The sequence below is a fragment of the Lepisma saccharinum genome, chromosome 13 (genome assembly GCF_977018435.1).
Source record: "Lepisma saccharinum chromosome 13, izLepSacc3.1, whole genome shotgun sequence".
Lineage (NCBI taxonomy): Eukaryota > Metazoa > Arthropoda > Insecta > Zygentoma > Lepismatidae > Lepisma > Lepisma saccharinum.
The window spans coordinates 82,492,761-82,508,500 of NC_139241.1; the positions used below are offsets into that span (position 1 = coordinate 82,492,761).

The following is a 15,740-nucleotide window of genomic DNA, read 5'->3' on the forward strand; positions in this document are numbered from 1 at the left end:
AATATAACTCCTTTCTTGTTATTCAATAAATACTCAATTCTCTATCTATTACTTTACATTCATACAAATGTTTGTCGATCTTAACCACACGTAAGGTAGATAATGAATACATACTGTTATATATTTAGTATTTTATTATCTTTTTATCAATTCATGTAATAATAACAATTTAATATTTGTTAATTTACATATTTAATTAATATTTTATATTCATTTAATATAATTAATTTCATTGAATGGGTGAGAAAAAGAAGGAATAGATTGCACAGAGTGTAATTTTTGAGAAATCAACGAAATGGTTCTGGGGCTCAAAGTACATTATTAATTAAAAAACTTTATATTGTGAAATTATAATACAAAGCTCTGACAATGATTCTAAAGCATACTTTTTGTAAATTGTAAATAGACACAGGTACAAAAAATCGTGGAATGTTTTCCTTTTGGTTCTCACTTGAACGTAGCAAGCAATAAATGCAACTTTTAAACATTACAGCCCAGTTATTAGTTAACGAAACATTACTATGAATGCAAGATAAGTGTTCTTACCAAATAAAATGTTTCTATTAACAATTCTCGGTAATAAATTTTAAGTAACACAACATTTTCTTGAAAAACGGGCGAACCTGCAAAATGAACATTACTTTGAACAGTATTTTCTGAACAGCCCTGCTAGTCCCTATCAGAATATTCATCATATGCAGACTGCATGGATGAAGACCATGATAAAATGATGTCATAAAACTCTTTGCAGTCGTCTCGTACTTTATGCACAATTTTAGCCACGTCCAATTCTTTTATATATTTTTAAATGTTACTGTTTATTGGAACTTTCCCACCATAAGCATTATTAGTAGCAAGCACAATCTCACCGTCTTTGTAGAGGTTGAATACTGCTTCTAATGTAGTCTATAAACTCATGTTCTGTCACATAACCTTTTTCTTCTTTTTTTTACATGTACTTGCTAATTTGAAACACTTCTCTGCTTTGCAAGCTTTTGGTGCTCTTCTTAAACAGCGTAGGCCACCATTGTTTAAAGTTGATTATTTGTTGATTTTCAACCGCTTTTACTTCAAATGTTGGCTGCTTCTTATCGGTGCTGAGAGCTAAAAAGCAAACATTGAAGGAATGTTTTCCTTCTTCCCCTCAATGACATTTCCCACTGTCCACTACTACGAGAATGTTTGCTTTCTCTGTGTGAGTTGAAGCATCATAGCTAAAGTAATAAAATGGCTATCTCAGCTCAAAATGACCAGAAAGTGGAATATTTACCTTCTTTCTCTCACCCATTCAATTATATATATACAGGGTGTTTCAAAAAATACTTTTACAAACTTTGAGAGCTGGTTCCTCAAACCAAAATAAGAAGAAAAGTTCATATAAACATATTTCCGAAAATCCTTAGTTTCTCAGTTATTAATGAAAGAACATAATGGCACATCTGTTAGACATTGTCAGCTTATTAGCAAATGTTGAAACTGTCATCAACTCAGAAACTCATAATAAATGTTCAAAATATCCTCCACTTGCTTCCACACACGCATGCACGCTTCGGACCATGGACCGGCGCACCCTTTCACATATTCCCACACGGTGTCGAACGGTTTCGCAGGCTTCCATGACACGCTGATGAAGTACCTCTGCATTAGGAATGTCTGCTGCATAAACCAATTGTTTTAGGTAAAAATCCAAAGGATTGAGGCCGGAGGAACGTGCAGTCCATCGAACTGGTCCTCCCCTACCTATCCATCTGTCATGGTAGATATCAGCCAGTGCATCTCCGACGTGTGCATGCGTGTGTGGAAGCAAGAGGGGGATATTTTGAACATTTATTATGAGTTTCTGAGTTGATGACAGTTTCAACACTTGCTAATAAGCTGACAATGTCTAAATGATGTGTCATTATGTTGTTTCATTAATAACTGAGAAACTTAGGATTTTCGGACATATGTTTATATGAACTTTTTTTCTTATTTTGGTTTGAGGAACCAGCCTCAAAGTTTGTAAAAATATTTTTGAAACACCCTGTATATATGTATGTGTGTATATATATATGTATTTCTAGATATGTGCCTGCCTGCTTTCACAATGATGACCATTGCTCTTATTCTTAATTTATAATGATCTTTGGAGCATTTGGAGCAATTGACTGAGTGATAGTTGTCTTGCATTATTATTTTTCAGGTCTACACCTATCCTAAAACATGCAATATTTCCCTGATAGTCGTTTATGAATATTTGGAAATCTAAAATTGTATTGAGTTGTGGTTTAAAATTTTTCAGCTTTTTTTCTTAAGAATTATATTCTTGTAAAAACTTCACCATCCAAGATGAAGTCTGAAGCATCATTTTTTACATGCATTAATATAACAGTTTTCATCGTAACCAGCCTTTTGGTATTTGTTTTTCATTAAATTTTGCCTAAGTAAGGGTCGATTAAATAACGGTTAAGATAAGCGAAACAAGATCAAGAGAAAGTTAAGAATTTTGTGTTTGTTATTTTGGTAGACACCCTGGCATAATAATGGGGAAATAACGGAAGATAGAAATTTGAATGGATCGATGATATTCAGAAGACCAGAGAGTGGGAGACTTGTACTTTCATGTCATAACATCTTTGTTAATTTTCACGCTGATCATTACAAATGGTATGAGACTAGGGTAACAGTTCGTTATATCGGAGACACATTTCTTCATTTTTACAGAAGAAACTACTTACGGAATTAAGTTTCTGTAGCATTTTGAAAGTTCTTGGAGGTACAGTATTTTCTCACCGTAGAATGCTGCACAACAATAAAAAGGCACTTTTGATATAATAAACTTGCATTTTGTGCAAAGCGACAACATTATGCCGTTGTTTCCATTATGTACCTGGAGATGGCGCGAGCGTCGAAAGTCACGCGGTCTCGCCAATGTTTCCAAACGTGCCTCTTTTTTACGAGAATTTCTTTTTAACTATGCTTACCTAACCTAACCCAACCTAACCTAACCTTGCCGGAAATGGTTCGTGGGGCTATCGTGAATGGTTTTTGGGGCTATCCGTCAATGGTTCGTGGGGCTATTGTGAATGTTTTTTTGGGCTATCCGTCAATGGTTCGTGGTGCTATTGTGAATGGTTTTTGGGGCTATCCGTCAATGGTTTGTGGGGCTATCGTGAATAGTTTTTTGGGGCTATCCGTGAATGGTTTGTGATGACATAATGAACATGACAGTAGGTATTTTTCGGTTAAGAAGGTTGAAACACTGCATATCCACTCCAAATCGACAAAACACAAGCACGACGCGCGATGATCCACAGCTGTGCATGCCATATTGTATGTTCCGCAACGGAAGAAAGGAACCAAAAGAATTACTAGTAATGTGAAAAAACGATGTTATTTTCGTTTAAAAAGCATAATGGCACCTTGAACTATGTTCCGCAATACACTATTCGTAAATACGAACCATGAGAAACAGAAAATATCCGATTGTAATGTGTCTCCGATTTAACGAACTGTTACCGAGACTAGATTCAAAAGTTGAAAAATACGACCTTGTTGCTTATCACAGCCCATATAATAGCTATACATAAATGCTATCATAGATTTTACGAAACGGGACAGGACAGGAGTAATGATGGCGGTCTTGCATTTTTGTTGAAGTTTCGGCAACATTTGTTGTTTGTTATTTGTTGTATATTTTTCCTGTCCTGGTTTCCATTTATTTTCATATTTTTCCCTTTCGGCTCTGCTGTCATTCTAGTAGGGCATTTAACATTGTATTACATTGTACGAGTTATATTATATTAAGTAGGCCAAGTAGCTGTACCTGATCATTTTTATTCTATTACATATATTTGTATTTCTTCTGCCCTTGTCCTAAGTGGTTTATTCAATTTATTTGTTGCATATTGAACCTGGTATTCACCCATCCGAATACTGTCCAGCGAAGACGATGCGTGATTTGTGTTTCATTTAGCCGGTTGCAGTATTATGCGACTTGCTGCTTTGTGTATTTGTAATTTTTGAGATAATCTAGTCTCGGCATTTTATAAATCCGCCTCCTAGGATCCCTTTGATCGATGTTGCTGATGGTTGGATCGATACGATGTGCCTTTTTCGCCCGAAACTTTATCCTTTCGCTTTGCATGTAGTCGAAACACATTTCGAAGGCCTCTTTCAATGTACGCTGATGCAACTTTAGACTTTACTCAAAAAATGAAAGACAAAGCAAGTATCCACTGCAGAGAGCAATGCAAAGCTTCCATTCTCATCATATGTGTGCATGACTGAAGTCCGTTCGGTTGTCGTGTGTGAAACACGAGCCTTGAAAGTTCTCTTCCAGATAATGACTCTCGCTTGCCGTGATCTTCCGTCCGACAACATTGTCCCACATCGGAGCTTTCGGTGTGAAGCTTCAAGCTGTGAGAATCTTCACAACGATGGTGGTAAAATTGTAGTGGTTACTTCGATATTTCGTTACAGCAAATACCTCAGCAGACCACTCTCTAACATAATTTCATTTTGGTTTTTGCAGTTTCTTGTTTTGTTTGAGTCCATATTTAAGCTAAGATCGGGTAATATGTACAGGACCAGCAGTTTCAAGTAGGAACTACTTCCACCAAGGGAACTTTTGATTTACTGATTTGATACACATATTCATAATCCCGTGTTGCTTTAAGCCGATATCCGTGGCGGAGTGATTAGCACAGAGGTCTTGGGTTCGAATTCCGGGTCAGACATGGGTGTTCTTTGTAAGTGTTCCTTCATCAATTTTATCCTTATCGTCGCGATTTGCCAAAAATGGAAGAGAAGTAACGGTAAATAACAAATCAAATCAAAGCGTGTGACTTTATACTTGTCATCAATAGAACATATGCACCGCACTGTCAATAAAATGGCGTCTAATGGGACAATATACGATAATATTAATCTCCAAGTCCCCTGCATATAACATCGTAGCCGGTTTGATGGCAGAGGGCGTTAAGTGGTCGACTTTCGATCTCGCCACTAAAGTTCTCGAGTTCGAGTACCGGCCTGGGCGTAGATATTAATGTATGATGTTCAAAGTACCTAAGAACATTGGTTGTAACGTAGACAACTATTTATTTATTTATTTATGTCTTGGATTATACTGCTGAAAAACAGCATACCTGCCTAATACAGCGGTTTATGATATTGTATGACATATACACAATAAATACAATTAAAAAATAAACAAGAGTACTACATGATACAATACAGTAAGAAGACCAATTGCATTAACATAAAAGAATTACAAATTTATAAAGTAAAATGCAATCACTTATACTAAGAAACACGTCAAGAGTGAAATTACACGTTATTTTCATAATAAAAGGTTAGTAGACTCCAGTGGATTATGGCCGTATGTGGACATAAGAAAATTAAAATACCTATTCTGTCTAAAATAAGAAATGACAGAAATTGCAGAGCAGTTATTTCGGAGTGCTCATTGACGAGTCTTTAGTGTAAGTTTAGATAGTAAATATGGGATATCAAGTTTTCCATTAATTAATTTGCAAATACAATTGTAATCGTTAATATTTCTTCTTTCCAAGAGGCAAGAAATATTAAGTTTGTGTAACAAATTATATTATTCATAATAAAACCTAAAGAGTCTGAATTTAAAGTACAAAAATGAAACAAATCTTTTCTGTAATTACATTTTCAAGCATAATTTTCATATTATTGTTACGTGCATAATTCCACGTTGTTGTACTGTATTCTAAACCAGGCCTTACATACACAGTAAATAACTGAAGTAACAATAACAGATTGTTTGAAAATTGATTGTCTGTTAAATCTTAGGATAGCATTTGCACGTAATTTACATTCTAAGGAATTCTCAAACGAATACGCACACAAAGAAAGCTATGAATCTGGCAACACCGAAAACATGAGCAAATCTTCTATTGCCAAGTTCAAACTACTGTAAATGTCCATTTAACTTACCTACAAGTTTCTGGTGAATGCTTTAATACATGCAAACTATAAGCACTACGCCATGAAAACTTAAGTGGAAAACAGTCTTCTGTTGTCTCGGTTCGGTGATGTTGGTCAGTTACAGAATGGTGTGCTCTAATCCACAAGGTTGCTACTTTTCAGCAGGGAAATCTTTGATGACTTGTGACTGGACCATCAGTGAACACGAATGATTTTTCAATTGTGTTTGTTACATAGTTATGATGGTCTATGCTTTCAATTTAATTTGAGGGGCAAAACCCCGTCATCCCCACTTAACTCGCATACTTTCGTCAACTTAATCTAATAATTGTTCATCCGCGTCCGTGACAGAAAAATCGACGTAAAATAACAAGAATGCAAATTCATAGCAAGTTATGTTTGTCTACTAACACTACGTGCCAGATAATGAGTGTGACCTATGTTAAACGAGTACTATATACTATATACCCATGTGAATATGAATTTAATTTTTTATATACCTACTAACATTAACAACCACATTTGACTACTGAATAATATACGTTAAAACACACTGAACCTAACAGAACAAATGATTCAATACGTCGAGAAAGACAACTTCTTTTGATGTCTGAAATCTTAGTGGATTATTAATCTATCATCTTTTTCCTATGTAATATTGCAGGTTCCAAACAAACTACAGTAAACTCTCGTTAACACAAACTCGTTTAAGACGAACAGACGAACACTCGGTTAACATGAACAAAATGTTGGTCCCGGCAGGGATGTATTATATCTTATAGAAAGTGTTATCGGTTAACGTGAATTTCGGTTACCACGAATTACGAACTGTTTTTTAGTCCGTTGCGTCATTAGATCTCATTTAACACGAACTTCCAAAGTTTTTCAAATTATTTTCCCGTTGTTCCTCTGCCGTTTCTCTGCTAGGTATGTAAGAAATCGCTCAACAATCTCTATCATCTTGTCAACAATCAACTTATACAGTATTGTAACTAACAGATTCAGATCAACAATGTGTTCAAATGTGTTTTCTATTCTTTAAAACATAGCCAGTACGAGTAACAATGATTAAAACTTGGGTGCAATTGCTCGACAATCGCGATCATCGCGTCAACAATGAGCTTATACGTATTTGACCAACAAATTCAGTTGTGTTCAGATCTGTTTTTCTATTCTATTGGACACTTTAGAACGTTTCGCTGTAACATCCGAATTGACCGCTAGTTTTACGGAAGCTTTGAGTACAGTTGACCGTGAAGTTACCAGGCATTTGCGTTCCCGTCTGCAAGCGCAATATACAGGAATTTTTCACAGAAAATGATCTGTGAGTGTTTTTTTTAAAGTTAATTACTGTAGTACTGTAGTAGTGTTTCCTTGAAAAACTGTATCATCGATGCAAGCTCTTTCGTTGATTGTTACATTTAAGTCAATACAGTTGAAACTGAGAGGACAGTAAGGTTAACGGAGTATTTGAGCATGTAGTCCCCATCCGTAAAGTGTATCGTTAGATGTATTTATGTCTCTGTTTAATGTCATGTTATTTTGACGCATTTCAGACTCAGGACCTCCTTATTTGATCCGAATAAATTCATCCTGCAGCTTCATATTTGTTTAACTTTGATTCATTTGGTCTAAAAATCCAACGGAAGTGGTCTCCGTTTTCGAAGTTAAACGATCTGAAAAATCCTTTTAATTTTGATCAGGCACGTTTATTTGCCAGAAGAAGGTTACATTATTTAGAACTTGTATTCATGTCCAGATATTATTAGAATGATTAAATCAAGAAGACTTAGGCCATGTGGCACGAATGGGAGAGGAAGTAAGAGTTTGCAGGATTCTTGTTGGGAAACCTAATGGTAACAGACCCGTGGGAAGGTGAAAACGAAGGTGGAGGGAAAACGTTGAGATGAACCTAAAGGAAATTGTTAAGGATAGAGAAGATTGGATTGATCTTGCCCAGGATAGGGACAGATGGGAGTATTGTGTTGCTGCAGACGTAAACCTTAGAAGGCTAGAGAGTGGATCTCACATATATTCTAACCCCTTTGGCCTCAAAATAGGTTTTAGTATTATGTACATTGACAGTGTTACGTCTTTATCACTCTAAACAAACTTACAACCACATTACCCCTTCACGGACAACACAAGACGTTCTATCATACTGTGAGGCCAACGCAGACGTGGGATGCACTTTAAGGCTTTTTATAAAAAATGTCATAAACTTACACAGTAAAGACTCCATAAAGCTTCCTCTGATGTTAATTTCGCACAAACTGCACTCACAAATAAAATTCTAGTTCGAGATAGAGCTGTATTAATCTTGGAAATCTTTGCTTCTTTACACTAACAAAATCAACTTGCATCAACCATCAAATCAATAATTCACATCACCTAGCAACCAAAACTGAAATCTTAAGGTTGGTCAATTACCATTGGAACGGATTACAAAATTGCATCAAATAAAGTATGACGTCATACTATGACACAAGTATTTCATTTTATATTTAACAGGTTAAACATTGTATTGGGGAGTGTAACAACCGCAATTGTTCGAATAAATCTAAATTAATTGTAATTCACCTGCTCGGTACTTAGAAGTTTTAATAACATCTGGGGATTATGAATTAGCAAACTAAAAAAAGCTCATTTTTATTCATCGCTAAATGTTCTTTATTTTAAAAATGGAGTGTTTAGTATCATTAATTTTTTGTATGCCATGTAGATCCATTTGTGCAAGAAAATACTTGTATTTCTGAAAAGAAACGAGAAAATTAGCTTGTAATTTGATACAGAGAATTAATACAATGTGCTGTTTCAGTTATACTGACGTGATGACTGGCATTCTGCAAGGGGCGGGACGTTGGTGGGGGTTATAACTTCCCTCCCTTTCCTTCAGATTTGGTGTGACAAATTTGTAATTTATGTAACTGACAATTAATAAAATAGTCATGAGTTAACATAAAGTTATATCATCCTCCTTACAAAATTCCTCAGCACACCACAATTGTAGACAAGTTTGTTAGATACTATTTATCTATCAAACTTGTCAACAATTTCGTCGTACCCAGAAATTTCGTAAGGAAGTTGGTTCAAATTTATCCTGGTCTATTATTTATCTTGTCTATTTTGTCTATGGCAATTCGGCTTCCTTTCGCGATAATTGATTGAGTTGGTGTTTTAAGTCCACATTGTGCACTGGTCTGGACCTACAGTTTAAAGTGGGATCTGAACCACTATGTGCCTCCACCAGGAATCGAACCCGGGACCCCTTGATTACAGACGTCTACGATACCACCGCGACATCGGGAGGCCCTGTTTTCGCGATAAAAATAACAATTTGTAACTTTATGAATTCAAAATTCTTGAAAATTAGAGACTTGTCACATTTATAGAGACTTAAAACTTATTTTTCTAAGTTTCGATTCTATGTTTTTAGACCAGGTCGATCAAGATAGTTGTCATGCGCTTTTTTTATGAATCTCAATTGTTCAAAAAGATGGATATAGTGATCTTAAGAGAAATTTCATATGCTTTCAGGATTTATCGAATTCGAAACAATGCGGGTGGTCATATGGAAGTGTGCTAAATTAAACTACAATGAACATATTTGCAGCAGGATTGAAAAAAGCTTCTTTCTATATTTTACATGCGTTTCACCAAAATGTAATTTATATTATTACATGGAATATCTAGAATACATCATAAATAAAACACTTATTAAAATATAAAAAGGGTTTTACGTTTTTATTACAACATTACATGTTTTTACAACAATAAGGTAATCGTGTGTGTATATTACAATGCATTCATTCTTAGAGACTGATACACCGATCGCAGGTCGATAAAGGCTCATAACCTGATGGCTTCAAAATGAATCTTTCCTCTGTGGAACATTCATTAGCTCCCTGAATATTGTAAGAAGAACTGCCCTGCGAATAGAATACAAGACTTAAATCAATTTCTGTGCTTTGAGTAGTAAGGAGAATTATTTTACATTTTGCAGCAACAATTTTTGAGGTTTAAAATGTATTACATAAGTCAAAACTGATTACAGTATAGAATTTTGGTGTTAAAGCATCAGGAGGTCAACTTTTAACCTCGGTGGTGTTAAACTGGTGTTAATTATCAGTGTCTTTTATCTCCAAGTTTCATCCCTCACATATAACTACAACCCCGCCATATACTCACTCACTGTAATATTGCTGCCTACAGGACTGATCGTACTAACATAACATTCCGAATATTTTCCCCATGTATACTGGTCACTGTCTTCTATTACTTTTGCAGTTTGTTACATATTAACCCTTCCCTTACTTAGACATAATATGGGTCAATTTTTTACCAGTCAAGAAAGTCAAGGAAAGGTAAATAAATCGACAGGTAGATCAGAGTGCGAAATCATTTAAGACTGTTGGTGGGGAGAGAGAGCTTAATCAACAAACCTCCCTCCCCCACAAACATATATATCAATTATACAATAGACATATTTATAATGTTATTAAAAGTAAAAATAAATTACTAAATTAAAAAATATTATTATTATTAATTACACAAAAAGAAATAAATTTGTTACTTTTACATATATCAGATATTATAAAGTAGCAAACTACGTCATTTACTAACTGATTAAAGATGTTAAAAAATTATGAAATAGTTGAAGTGGTTTTATTATGTGTAAGTTTTTATTAAGTTTTTTTGCTTTATGTTAATATAAATCAATTAGATTTCATAGTTATTATTGTTTTGCATTCTTTTATTGTGCGTAATGATGTAGATTTGTTAATGATCTCTTGAGAGAGAAAAAGCATTAAACACTCACTACACTAATTTGTGCATGTTTTCGATATTATTCTTAGTACAGTTAATTTGAAATTAAATGTAATTGCTTATCTTTTGTTTGTTGTAACAAAAACTCTCCCCCCGGAAATTTTTGGTTGGGGGGGATTTTTGAGGCCAAGATTGTTGGTGGGGGGAAATCCCCCCAGGATTTCGCACCCTGAGGTAGATCAAGAAGTCAAGAAAAAGTCAAGGCATTCTCGTACTTGTGGTCAAGGATGTTTACTATCACAATGATTGATTGATTCGTTTATTTTACTTCGATTCTCTGCTCCTTTTGGCTAATCGCGAACATGAGGATGAATGATGGTAAGATGGATGAAAGGACGATTATGCTGGCTATGAGTCCAGACGCCAGAGCCTCACTTGTCGTACAAATGCAGTCCAGGGTGTACTACGTGGAAGGGAGATTGACATTTCGGAAAGGGTCAGCCCTTACACCCTGCTATTACAATGATGACCAGCTGAATTGCTCATATTCTTAATCCATGATGATAATTTGAGCAGTTGACTGAGTGATAACTGTATTGCGTTTGTTATTTTTCAAGTCTACACCTATCCTACCATATGCAAACTTTCCCTGACAGTTATTTATGATTCTGAATATGTGGAAATCTAAAATCGTATTGAGTTGTGGTTAATATTTGTTGGGCTTTATTTATTAATAATTGCTCTCTCTTATATGTGAATGCTGAAGCATTAATTTTACATGCATTAATAGATAAAGTAATTCTCTTGTTAAAATACAGCTTCAGTTTTTATCTTAACTGGCCTTTTGGTTCGGTTTTTCGTTTTATTTTCTTAATTGCTTATTTTCAACATTACCTAAGTGTGGGTCTATTAAATAAATGTCAAGAACAAGTCAAGTTCGGATTTGTTATTTTGGTAGACACTTTGATATAACACTTTTTGATAATTCAGTAAATCGATATTAATTGCAATTTGAGACTTAGGAAGCAAGTATGCAAGTACATGTGCGAGATTATTGCATACAAGCTTAATAGTAGGAGTGTTTTCAAATAACTATAGGCCAAATAAATGTTTATAATGTCCGATTTGAATGAAATTGATATAAATATTACTGTGTGTCTGTGTTACTTCGTCTAATAAGGTAAACCGGGGTATTAAGGACCACGGGGCATTAAGGACCGTGTGCTAGAATTTCGTAAAAAGCGCAAAGAAATGCGAAGCAGCAGGCGCGCCAGCCGTGTGCACGGTCTGTGATCCTCTTTTGTATGCGTAAATAGTACTCTGCACACAAATGGCGTGTAAGCTGCGTAGTTAAGACTGAGAAACGGAACCAGCCAAAAGGCAGACGCGCGAAAACGCCATAAAGAACTGCTGAGCGGCTGTATGAAGTTAAAAGCGCATCCTGGAACGTCTACTACATTAATAGCTGCAGAAGAATCACAATTAGAGGAGTGCTTCATTCTATTTCCTCAGTGGGGTTTTGGAATGAACAAACAAGACTTGTGTGACGTAGTTCAACATTATTGTGTTTCGAAAATGAAGAACGTACCATTCAAAAGTGGACCGGTCCTTGATACCCCATTGGCTGGTCCTTATTACCCAGCAAAGGGGCAATTGGGACCATAAAACCTACCTTTCACTTCATTGTTGTTTTTGCCTTTGCATTATATTCCTACTCGTTTGTGTTGCCATTAATGTAAACTAGAAAATATACATTCCAGAATGTATCCTGTTTGTGTTTTCTTGAACAGCTCCTGATGAATTTATTCAATGAAATAGCAATTTGGTGGTCCTTAATACCCCGGTTTACCTTCTCGTAAGGATTCGAAAACAACTGAATGGTATTAAGGTTTTGCTCCCTTTAACAATGATAATTACTCAATGCAACTGAACAATTATGAGTAACAATGAATATTATTCTTTCTATGTGAAACTTACAAATTGGCAAAAAGTTTAAAACAACTCACCTTGTAGGATGAGGCTAGCTCTTCTCATTCTTCTTTGTTTTCTGGGTAGCTTTTTTTGGTATTGTTTTGGATTTTGAACTTGGTTTCTTAGTCTGTGAATCAATGCGTTTAGAAATAGTCTCTTTGCTCTCACTGTGTCCGGATTTTCTTTCACTCTTAACGCTCTCCTCAAAGTTCAAATCGTCCCTGGGTAAATAACTGTCCTTACTTTCAAATTCATTATTGTCAGCCTCCACTATAGTCCTATACACATTGTCTTCCTTCCTTTTCACTGTCCTGTGATTGTTGGATCTGTAGCCTGCTATTGTCCTGTACACTTCACCACTGTCCAGCGCGCCACTGACCCCTTCGGCTATGTCGTCGTCTGTTTCGTAGTAGTTTCTGAAGTCACCTTCAGCGTACCTCTTCTTGTTTTCGGAATGGCGTTCTATGATTCTTCCATCTCTGAAATCTCCTGGTTGTGGGCCACCGTGCACGTCTTGAATCGTTCGGTATTCTTGACTCTCAACTATGACGCCGTTGTCCTTAGCGTTGTAAGGGATGAAACCTCCTGTGTCCCCAAAGCCTTGAGGTAGTTCTCGTGAGTATTCGCTGTTGTAATTGTTCTCGTTGAACACGTAGTTGTTCTTTTCAAAGTTTTCTTCTTGGTAAGTTATTTTGTACTTGCTGTTTGCTTCGGAGCCTCTGGTATTGGTATTGCTGTTCCCCAATGTAGCACTTGTACCTCGTACGTTATTGGGATGAGGTTGAGTATTGTAAGCAGCGACTGGGGGAGAGTTGGTTACGGGCTTGTAGGCTTGTTGCGCGGTGTTTTCTTGCGGCCTGTATCCTTGCGGTGCATCATTGAAACTGGAGGGATTGTAGTTGCCTCTATCTCCATGGTTAGGGGCGCTTTGTGTGGGTGCAGGCGGGGGGTTATAGTTAGTGGGGTTAACTGGTGGGTGTGGTTGATTGTAGTGTTGATTGGGATTATTCTGTGGCACAGAATACCCACCGCCGTGCTGGGCATTGTTGGGAACATGCTGTTGAGGTACGTATCCATGCGCACCATGGTTCTGATGGTTGTAGTTATTCACTAAGTTACCTTGGTTATTCACAGGAATATTGGTTTGAGGCTGTTCGTAGCCGTTGTAGGTGACGGTTGGAGGAGGATTACTTGGGTATTGTTGATGGTTATCAGTGTTGTAAACATTGTTTGGTGGTTGGTAATGGTTATTGGGATTGCCTCTACCATACTGGTTTTGTGGTGGAGGCACGTAAGAGTTTGCATCGTGGTAAATTGGTGGGGGTGGGGTCACTGAAGTACTGATAGGAAGACGAGGCTTCTCATAATGCGATGGTTTCTTCTTGTGACCAGGAGCACGGTGTTTGTAATGGGCCCCTGTGTGGCGGTGGCCCTGCCTTACTGGCTGCTGGTAGCTATTTGAGGGACTTTTGTAACCTTTTGTTGGCCTTGGGGGCGGTATTTGTTCCCTATAACCTCCTGCGCCGTGACCCTTGTTGTTATAGCTATTGTGTACTGGAGGAGACTTGTAATTGTTGTTATTCTCATTCACAAACGTGTAACTGTCTGGGATTGGGCCTCTGTAGTTGTTCAAGTCTTCGGTGTGTGTGATTGTGCGATACCCTTGCTGGCCTACGTTTGGGTTGGCATTGGCAGTTGGATGCTGATAGACAATGTTTGGATTTGAATACCCGTTGTTGTTGTGTGCATGTTGGGTAGGGACGACACGGTTCGCATTGTTGTATCCGCTGTTTCTAGGATTTTCGATCGGCGTTCGATGTATTGTATACGGCACATCGTCATTGTAGGGATCGTCCACGTTTACGCCTTGTTGTTGATATGTATTTGGGGAGGCAGGTCCTTTTACGAGCTGGGACTGAAATACTCCTCTTTGCGGTTGGGTCGCAGATGTGGGGATGACGTCATCTAGAACCTCGCCTTTAACATAACCCCCGCCATTGACATTGTATGCGGGTGCGTTTTGAACTGGATGCTCGTGCAGATTTGGTACGTCCACATGAATATGGACCGGAAGTTGGTACAGAGATTGATCGTCAACGTTTTGGATGACGTCAGGGCTTCCGTAGGTTGGATTCGAATTGACGACCGGGAGGTCTATGGCGTGTACAATTTCGGGCTGGCTGTAAGTAGGCTGGCTATAAGTTATGGTTGTATGGGGGTTGCCAACTCCTTGCTGAGGATTGCTGCGGATCTCTCCTTCGTACCGTGATGGAGCAGTATTCCCATGGCCTCCGATGCTATTAGATGATGCATATCCTCCACTCTTAGGGGTATCATGGTCCACTGTGTATTGGACGAACTTCAAATGGCTGTATACCTTACCTTTCTGCCCAGCATTGGCAAATTGTGCATCTGCAATGTAAAATGCTGTTGTATAAAAAACGTTTAAACCTTAACAATTGAATTAGTTACACAAACAATATTGTTCCCAACAAGACCAAATGCCACAGAAACATAACAACAATCAACCATGTTCCATTCTTTATACGTTATTGATGAAATAGGTTAGATTGATTTTTATTATTTAGAGTCGTTTTTCTGTCACTTTGGGCTAATCGCGATGATGAGGATGAGTGATAATATGATTAAATTGATGAAGGGACACTTACAAGTAACATCCATGCACAAGCCGAAATTCGAATTCGGGAGTCCTCAAATAGTTTAACGGTGCAGAAAACTCTTCCATCTGTTCATAAAAGGTGTCTCTACCTGTTCTCGAAGCCATAAACAATTGTTCTCAAACATTTACGTATCTGTTAGCAAAGCTGTTGGTTAAAATGTTGTTCGTGTGACCGATTTAATTATAAGTTAATTTTGTTGTGACCTATTACGCGCTTGTCATATTTCATTCAGTTAAAATGCTTTTATATGACATTAATAAAACTCATTCTCAGTGGCGAAGCGTGACATATTCACGTAGTCATCACAAGATTTGCCAAACGTCAGGGTCGATCTTTCAACGGAGAAGGGGCCACAATATTTCTCTCGATAAACGCCAAGGT

At 37.0% G+C, this 15,740-nt stretch overlaps 1 protein-coding gene across 1 annotated transcript in view; it reads right to left on the reverse strand.

The window, feature by feature from the left end:
• Positions 1-9,676: 9,676 nt before the first annotated feature.
• Positions 9,677-15,740, reverse strand: part of LOC145996836 (uncharacterized) — a 53,513-nt gene continuing 47,449 nt past the window's right edge. The window contains exons 10-11 of the mRNA XM_083133369.1: positions 12,714-15,090; positions 9,677-9,869 (exon numbers count right to left, since the gene is read on the reverse strand). Of these exons, the coding sequence (XP_082989495.1) occupies positions 12,728-15,090 (2,363 nt within the window). The 3' untranslated portion in view covers positions 9,677-9,869; positions 12,714-12,727. The remainder of the gene's footprint in view (positions 9,870-12,713; positions 15,091-15,740) is intronic.